Source organism: Crinia signifera, chromosome 4 (genome assembly GCF_055691185.1).
Source record: "Crinia signifera chromosome 4, ASM5569118v1, whole genome shotgun sequence".
Lineage (NCBI taxonomy): Eukaryota > Metazoa > Chordata > Amphibia > Anura > Myobatrachidae > Crinia > Crinia signifera.
The window spans coordinates 122,427,599-122,437,454 of record NC_139220.1 but is presented as its reverse complement, the minus strand read 5'-3'; the positions used below and the strand labels follow the sequence as shown (position 1 = coordinate 122,437,454).

Here is a 9,856-nt window from a genome sequence, read left to right as displayed (position 1 = left end):
AATGCTTTGTATAGTGGCATAATTACTTTTGAGTCCCTAGTTTCCATACCCCTTTTTATACATGTTAGAATTTTGTTGTCCTTATTTTTTTTGCTATATGACACTGAGCACTGCACCCCAATTTGTTATCTATATGGACTCCTAGATCCTTTTCAAGTACTGAATTACCCAATGCCTCCCCGCTTAGGTTATAACTAGCACACTGCGCCCCCCCCCCCCCTTCCCCACATTTGGCCGACAGCGGACACCACTCAACACGAGTGGAAGCTGCACGGCTCATCACCCCATCCCCCATCCTTCCACCCACAAGGTTATAAATAAACATATTTATTCACCTATACACTTTGTCCTCCTTTCAGTTCATACCACACTGAGCATTTAAGGGCACATATAGAAGTGCTCCCAGTCAGCATCGGCTGTGTGAGCACCTCAGAAGGTGAGCGCAGCACCCTCTTGTTTGCATATCCCATATCTAGAGTTTGGACCACTCTGGGTCTGCAGCCCCTTCGCACATTAGTACTTGAGCGCTATACCCACCCCTGTACAATACAAGCACACTGGTTATGCCTCCCAAGGTGCATACCTTTGCAATTATCCACATTGAACCTCATTTTCCACAAGTTGGACATGGAAATCCATCAACATAAGCAAGAGGTTGACATGGAAATGGTCGCCACATGAAAATGTCGACGTGAGTTTTTCACAGGTTTTTTATGTCAATTTGTAGATTTCAGCCCCCAGTAAGTGCCCCACATAACCTTGCGTGGCTCACTTCACTTACCATGCCTTGGACCACATTACTGCTCCCATTCATAGTCCAGGTGGATGGTAAACCTCGTTTTGCCTTGTACAGTATATTATTGCTGTTTAAAAAAGGCATCTTAGATCTGCCAGCATCCCACACCTTCGGCAAACTCAGACATGGGGTGAAATATAATAGAATAAGAGAATCAGAAAGTGAGAGATTTGGTAAGAAATCTCCAGTTTTTTTAAAGCTGCAAAATCAAACTGGTTTTAAAAAACTGGAGATTTCTTACCAAATCTTTTACTTTCTGATTCTCTCATCCTATTACATTTCAGCCACTATTACATATATCCAAATGAGTTATTGTAATCATTAAAATACCTTATTACCCATAAAGTAATGTATGTAAATGACTGAATGTGCAGAAATGTCTATATATAAACCAGCCAACTGAATATTGAAAATGAATAGCTACCTTTTTTTATAATGCAGAAAATACACTTAAAGTTTCATGATTCCCATGAGAGTGGCTAGCACGACCCATTAACACTTGGCCTACTAAATGAAAGCATGACTCAAATGCACCATTATAACTACAGTAGTTACAGTAGTTAAAACCAAGACAAACAATGATTTGTAGTTTCTGTAACTTGTACATTATTTAAGTTGAGTCAGAACACTCACACCCAGGACATGTTTGTAATTGTCAGAGTTACATGTACTGTACAGTACAGTATGTTACTTTATCTGGCATGAATAAAACATAAATATTTCAGCAAAAAATGTTTGAGAACAATTAAAATTACAATATATTTACATTATAGACAAATTAAAATGTGCAGACAGATTTAGAGTTAAGCAGAAAACCTAAAAAAAAAAAAAAAGAAAGAGAGAGAAAGAATACTAGTATATTTTAACTCGTAAATGGGCTTATGTTTTAAATACAGTATACCATGGAAAGAGAATAAAAGAACACACTTGTTTTAAATTATGGCATTCCTAAGTTTCTGGAATCATGACCCTACGCCCTATTGCACTGTGAATTTCCCTGTCCTCCTACAGTACTTCCCTACTGAAATGGTGGAGATTATTCTGCTCCTTATGAGTTTTGGAGGACTTCATGAAATTCTGTGAATGAGCTGGGAGAATTTATGGGTACTCTCAGATATATATCTCTTAGTTGTAGGTCCAATAAAGGGACCTCCAATGATTCAAATTTCTTATTTGTCTATCCCATCCACCTCAAATGGTTATGGTATTGATGATAGACAATGTCTAGATCAAAAGCTAGGTCGACCACTAATGGTCAGCTCTGACTAAATCAACACCTAAGATTGGTCGATATACTCTAGTCTAGGTCGACAGTAGCCAGAGGTCAATGCAAGCTAAAGGTCGACATGGACATGGTCGAAACTGTAAAGGTAGGCACGCTTTTTCACATTTGTCAACCCAGGGACCGGATCACCTCAAACAGCTTTGTAAATGCTGCATGTTTAAAAAAAAACTCAGAGTTCGACCAGCATCCCACACGACCTCCGGACTCACACCGCATTACATTCTGTGCCCAGCATGAGTGTATGGCACCATTATTTATACCACATATCTTTGGGCATAATTCAGATGTGGTTTGAGGAGACCACAAAGTATCAATCATCAGTGCTTTGAGATATATCGCTGAGCAGTAATAAGCCAAAATCGCTCAGTGTCCATATTGCAATGTATGTGCACATCTTTACTCTGCAGTCGCAGAGGGACATCACCTAGTACCATGTACATGCAAAAAATACAAAGATTTGGGAATTGCTACCTGTGGCACAGCATATGGTGTTCCTTGAGTGCCATATAGTGCAAAAACGATAAGAGAATAAGCATAAGGGGACATCTTTACGATATCTGGAGAACAATTTTCTCTTGCAGTCTGATCGGAAATAAAGAAAAATAGAAAATGTTTTAAATTTACATTTAGACTGTTAGCAGACTTTGCCAGCAATGTTAAAGGTGTGTCATCTTGGAGTAATGAGTTATTTTTCTGGGTTGATTAATATAGTTTTGCCATTTGTTTATCTGTTCACCATGGTCCCATAGTCATTAAAATGTGATAAAATTTGCTGAAATATGTAAATATGCTGATTTATAATTAAATGCTTTAATGGGCTGAAATGATTCAGTATGGTTGCCAAACACAGCACATAAAGTGACTGCAACAAATATTTAAGCACTTGACATTTAAAAAAAAAACAGAATGGATTTATTAAGATGCAATTCTGACATTAATTAATACAGTTCTAATACTTTTGCTTATTTAAAAATAAAAATAGACACAATTAATTTCTCTAGACATGCAATAGATTTAATATTTGTGGCCGCACCTTGTACTACAATTACACTTGTGAGCTTCTATGGGTAAGTCTCTCCCTGAGTACAATTGTTACCCCGGTGTTTCAACATGATTTGTCTCTTTACTGCTCTAACAATCCTTTTCTCTATTTTGATAAGAATTCAGATAGAGAAGCAACCTCGTAGCATAATTATGAAGTAATAAAATTACATTTTGTGGTGATATGTATCAAAGCTTCTAAAAGCGTAAAAACTGAGATGTATCCTATAGCAACCAATCAGCTTCTGGTTAGTATTTATCAAGTACATTGTATAAAATTATAGAAAAAAGCTGATTGATTACAACTGACAAGTCGTCTACTTATCCACTCTTTAGAATATTTAACTGTAAAATATACCTAATTTTGTTTAATGGGTATCCCATATATTTGCTCTATATCTCTTTATTGCATTAACATTACTTATCTTCTCATAAAAAGCAGAGCTGTTAACGGCTCAGAGAAGTTTCTCCCTTCTTTGCCGTGTAAGACTGTCAGAGTTGCTTTAGGTCTTTGGTGGCCTACCAAACAGTAGATCCCCCTAGCCCCGCTGCTAGTTCCACCTCTGACCCAGCACCCCTCCTCATTATGTCACATAGTAGTATACGTTATTCAGGTTACATTAACCCCATCCCTGCATTGCTCCTTATTAGATATTATAGAACTGTGCATTGCTCCTTATTTACATTACATCATATTGTTCCTTACTTACATTATATTACCTCTTATTGCTCCTTATTCACATTACACCACCAATGTTATTCCTTGTTCAAATGATATGATTCCATATTGCTCCTTATTAACATTATATCACAGAGGATATTGATGCTGGAGTACCGACTGCCAGTATCCCGATAAATATGTGGGGCAGATAACCATTAGGCTGAGGAGAGGGTAATAAGTTTAAGGCTCTAGGGATAGGCTGTGGGGAGAAAGAGTTTGGTTTAGACACTGGGGCATGATGATTTGGCATTAGCGAGGAGGGTTAGGGTAAGTCTTCAGAGAGGAGGGGGTTGCAGTTAGGCTGCAGGAATGGAGGGTTAGGGGATGGCAGGGGGAAGGTAAATATGCTTACCGGACAACTGTTGGGATGGCCTCATTCGGGAACCAGCATCGGCATTATAACTGCCGACATCCCCACTACTGGTCATCAGTTTGTATTCTTTTTGAGAAGTAAAAGCCATACAGCTGCTTCTGAAAAGTGCGCTGGGAATCCAAGGCTTCAGCACTTGTTTATAGGCAAGGGAAAATTGACAAACAATATCAAGCCATCACACATCAGCAAATGCATGGCTGTAGTTTCCCTCATGCGATTGTCAATCATATAGTTATTTGCAGGAGCAGATCCTGAAGAAAATAAAGGTGGGGGACTATGATAGGGGAAGGTGGTTAGTTAGCTGCGATAGGTATAAGGAGTGTGCTCTCCCCTAGTACATAATTCTCTTCCTCAGTAACATTATCTCCTGTTAGCAATAAATAATCCCCCCCCCCCGAGACAGAATGTAATTTTCCCCATACCAGAATAATTCCCCAAAAAGACTATCATCTCCCCTTAGCATATAAAAGTCCCCTCCCCCTCTGGAATATCATCTCCTTCTAGCACAGAATTGCCCCTCTCCTCTTAGCACTAAATAGCTCTCCTCCCCCATAGACGGATAAACCCCAGAAAAGAATAACTCCTTCCCCATACTCACAGTAAAACATGTTTTGGGAAAAAACCTCACAGACTGTCTGCAGTGCAGATGACAGAGCTGGCCGGCCGATTGACATTATGTGTCCCCACCGAGTCCAGCATAGTACACAGTGTACAGTGCAGTAAAATAAATCCAGCGAGTAGGTGCCAGCTGATTCCGATCAGGGGAGCAAAGCACAGACATAGGTAAATACTGCTGTACATGCTTTTCCTGCAGGATCCTTTTATTTCTGCATCCACACTACTAGCTGTTGTTCAAGACAGCGTCACTGGGTAATGCGCTAAGGGGGCAGGGGCACTGGTGACAGGCAGCACCTCATTAATCAGTCCATCAAGGATCTTAGCACTGTAGGAGATAACCACTCCAAGCCTGATCCTATGTTCCCAGGCCTGATGCCACCAGTCTGGAGAAGTCCCAGTGCTTTTCGTGGAGCCGGCCCTAGGCTTAGGGTGGATGCCCCTAAACTCTGCCTAACAGGTACTCTTGATTTTAATTTTGAAGGATCTGTTCTAGATAAGTTCACAATTGTACCATATGTTCTCAGTTTCATTATCATGGGTTTGACAGTGCCCTAGGAAATACAGTATGAAAACCATTTTATTATATTTACCTGTTTGGTACTTTCAATATCATTGCATCTGTTTTTAAAGTTTATCTTCATAGTTCATGCTTGTCCACATGTAACTTAGGCCCTTATTCTGGTTGGTGCGGTAATATCCGCGTGCGTTCGTGCCGCCGATGTTTTGTGTCTGCGCATGTGCAGAGGCGTCTCTGCGCATGTGCGAGCGGGGCGTACGGCCAAATCCCGCATGAAATGTGAACACTCCGAACAGGGGGTGGAGAGGGGCGTGAAGGGCTATTTGGGCTCATTACCATATGCATACGCCCCGCATTTCATGGGCGTTCCCATGCAAACGCTGGGCGTACGTATGGTAATGCAGTCGTGACGCACGTGTAGGGGGCGGACATATGACATCGCCGGATGTCAGCTGCCCGCCCAGATTCCTGCTTTTGCACGGAAAAATGTCCGTGTGGTCTGAGGTTGCGGGAGCTGGTGGACCACTCGTCCTGCATTCCATGGTCTGCGACCATCGAATGATGGGGGAGGTTCCCTGAGATGGAGGAGGCGTATTCCATGAAAAATACACGTGCGGTCCGTTCGGCCAGCTTCTTACCGGGTACGGACGGAGTTGGCGATCCGTATGGAAGGCGGGGTTTCGCACGCACGGTCCTGGCCGCATATTCGGATCCGGCCGCACCGATCAGAATATGGCCCTTAATTAGTAATTCAGTTAATTTTATTTATCCATCTGTGCTGAACCATGAATTTCCTTAAAACTGCTACTGTTCAGCTGGGTACATACGCAAATATCTGTCCAATATGTCTGGTGGGAACAAAAATCTGGAAATGTATGGGAGAAAATGGCAATCCATCAATTACTCCCAAACACTGGAAAATTTATAAAAATGTTCAGTTTAATTTGATAAATCAAACTACTTTATCCAGTTTATCTGAATTACTATTGTCTGTTTTCCAGCATTTGGGAGCAAATGATTGAGTCTCATATGCTCCAATACATTGCCAGAATTTTTGTTCCCACCAGATAGATTGGACAGATAAATCTTTAGGTGTGTACCCAGCCTAAGGGTACCTATAGGACCGTGTTTGGGAACCTCTGCACTATAACTTGTGGAACAACTTACAGTGATGTATATATGTATTTTTTTTAAATAACTGTAAATACTTTAATTATGCATATGGAAGGGGAAATTTCATTAGGAGCAATGGAAACAAAGCACTTGAGAAACACTTGGAATACTGGAACCTTTAAACCACTAATACAGTATCACATCTTTTCACTTGCAGCCAATAGCAAGGCACAGAGAAATGTGCAATGTTGGTGGTGGTGGTGGGGATGAGACTGTAGAGTCAAATGCAGTTATTGGGCCTAATTCAGACCTGATCACAGAGCAAATTGTTCATAAAATGGGCAAAACTACAGTATATGCACTGCAGATGGGCAAATGTAACATGTGCAGAGAGAGTGAGATTTGGGTGGGGTGTTGAAACTGAAATCTAAATTGCAGTGTAAAAATAAAGCAGCCAGTATTTACCCTGCACGGAAACAAAATAACTAGCTCAAATGTAACTATCTTCATGTTACATTTTCCTCACCTGCAGTGCAGCATGGTTTTGCTCAATTTGAAAACAAATTTGTCCTGCGGTCAGGTCTGAATTAGGTCCATTATGTAAATTCTGAAGTAGGGCTGTATGAATTTAGGGTTCCATGCACCCCTAGCAAAGCAAGGGACCTCACTCCCTCACATTATATTATATACCTTATATGGCACATTGCTGTCCCCCAAGGTCACATTCATGGAGGTTGCTTGCCCACCGTCATACAGAACTTAACTATAAGCTGGTACTTGCTCCTGGATTCTTCAGCTCATTTAGCTGACAGTTCATCCACAGTTATTTTCAACACAAAGCCAACATAGTGATGTCATTGACATCTGTTTTGGAGTTGCAGAGAGCTAAACATCTCAGCTTTGTTCTAACTTGTAGGTAAATGGGGTAACACATGGAAATTGATATGCAGATTTATACAAAGTAAAAATAATTTCTGACTTTTCTAATCCATGCAAAAACACAATAAACAACACAACTCAACCCTTTGCGTGCCAACATCTCTGTGAGAGATGTGCAAAATATTCGCTAAAAACATTGCTCACTTTAATTAACATAAAAAATGTTGCGCAAAAAAATTGTTATATTTCCTATGAAAGGCAACCATTACAGTTCATTTTAATGAATAAAAATGTTTGCTTGCCAATTTTCACAACTATTTTGACAAATTCACTTGGAACTCAAAGGGTTAAATAAATTAGAAGTAATTTGGCTCAATTATTTAGAACAAAAATGATTTACACTCCAGCCTGTTGAATCCCAAATGCAGTAAAATGCTGCTTCTGTCTGTAAACATCATAATCCTCTATCTGTTTGTATTACATAGTAACATAATGAACTATATTGCAAAACAAAGCACTCACTTTTGGATTACAGTATATATAACATTATGAAAAGACCCCCCACACCACCATCACCACCACCATTCTATATCTGTAATATTGATTTATTTATTGTTGAAATTATTTTGTATAACTTGTGGCCAGCAATCTTAGGTATTCATAGTAAAACCCCATATGTATGGATATAGGATTTCTCTTTTGTAATTTGGGATTTTCCAGATAAAACAGTGAACCATTAATTATCATATTATCATATTATCAATCCTGCACTTGACATCATACTGTTGTGACATACTGTAATATAACCTTTGAACTTTACATCTTTAGATTACCCAATAAAAAAATGGAGTCTGAAAACAGACAGATTATTGTATGGGTTGGCCAAGAAGAAAAAATAATCTGTGGATTGACAAAGCACACAACCAGTGCAGAAGTAATAAAAGCACTACTCGAAGAACATCAAGCTATAACCAGAAGCAGCTGTTCTCTATTGAATCAGCACAAGGAGTATTGTATTGTGCAAAAATGGAAACATTTCAAGCGCATTTTGCCACCATCAACACAAATACTGAAACTTTGGCAGGCTTGGGGTACAGAACAAATTAACTTGAACTTTGTTCTAGTTAAAGCAGGTATGTTGCAGCCTTGTACCATGTGGAACACTTCAGAAAATGCCATAGTCCCTGCCGTACACAGGAATCCTCTGAAATATAATACGGAAGCTTTTGTCAAGACTTTTCCACTGGATAAACAGAAAAGGATTGTAAGAAATACCTTTAGAAAATTGGCAAAGCTGAAAAGAGACGTGAATCAGCAAGAAACATATTGCATAAAGAGACTCAATCCAGCAGATCAAGATCACATTAGGGCAGACAAAGTGCTAGAACAGGATAAACAAATGAAAGAACAAAGAAAACATCAAAAATTTAAAATAGTAGAGAATAATGGAGAGCACATCCCTCCTGAAAGCTCATTGATAGCAAATGACTATAGATTTCATCAAATGACGTTTTTTCCAGATACGGATAGTCTGGTAAAGCTACAACATATTGAAGAAGAGTTAATTCATCATCAGTTGCTTATTTTAATTCTATCTGATGAAGTTAGAGAGGAGATGTCTTCCATTCGAATAGAACAAAATAGAGACTTTTGTTTTTGTGATGAAGAACAGAAGACGCACATGGAAACATACACTTTAGAAAGGGTTCAGCAAGAGATAAATGAGAGCATTCAATTGGGGTTACAATTACAATCTCTCTTCAATAACATTCAGAAAGAAGTCCAATTCAGTGATTTTTTGCTACATAGACAGCAACAGGAATATAAAGTGCTAAAGGAAGAACTAAATTCACTGTGTGAAAGTGATACAAAGAGCGGTTTGTGTTATAGTCTGCAAGAACACTACAACATACCTTTAGGTGTTGGTAGTAATAAAGACTTAAGTGATACCACTATTTCATTGTCTAGCATGGATATAAAAAATAACACAGATTCAGATACCGGAATCAGCTCCACTCATAGTCAAGACTGAGTCTGCTTCATGGCACAAGTGACATTTTCTACGTGAAACTCTTTTGCCTAATGCAAAGTACAACATGAAAATTATAAGGTACTGCATGTCTAATATACTTAGGACCTTATTCTGGTCCACACGTAATGCTGTGAAATTTTCAGCATTGCATGTGGACTAAACTCCGCCCACAGTGCCGGCTGCCCCCCGCCCCCCATCGCACCTGGGATCCCCCAAATGGCTGAGAATGGAGGATTTACATAATCATCTATTCGCTGCCATAGGTGCGAGGCAGAAATCATTCAATGGCCGGTGACCATCAAATGATTTCTCAAGCGCTCGCAGATCAGAGACACCTCTATGGTGTCTAAAAGACCTGCGAATGCCCTGTGTGGAAAGCAGGCGGGCAGCTGATGTCAGCTGCCCCCCCCCCCCCCGCACCCGCATCACTGGCCCATTACCATGGGAACGCCCAGCATTCCCATTGAACTAGAGGCCATTT

At 39.9% G+C, this 9,856-nt stretch overlaps 1 protein-coding gene across 1 annotated transcript; it reads left to right on the top strand.

The window, feature by feature from the left end:
- Positions 1-5,235: 5,235 nt before the first annotated feature.
- Positions 5,236-9,576, top strand: RASSF9 (Ras association domain family member 9). The gene is made up of 2 exons (XM_083179663.1): positions 5,236-5,291; positions 8,172-9,576. Exon 2 carries the CDS (start codon positions 8,188-8,190, stop codon positions 9,373-9,375), a length of 1,188 nt encoding a protein of 395 aa, XP_083035789.1. The 5' UTR covers positions 5,236-5,291; positions 8,172-8,187; the 3' UTR covers positions 9,376-9,576.
- Positions 9,577-9,856: the final 280 nt, after the last annotated feature.

What these genes read in the sequence shown, in the direction of transcription:
- RASSF9 (XM_083179663.1), top strand. Translation starts at nt 8,188, where the DNA reads ATGGAGTCTGAAAACAGACAGATTATTGTATGGGTTGGCCAAGAAGAA.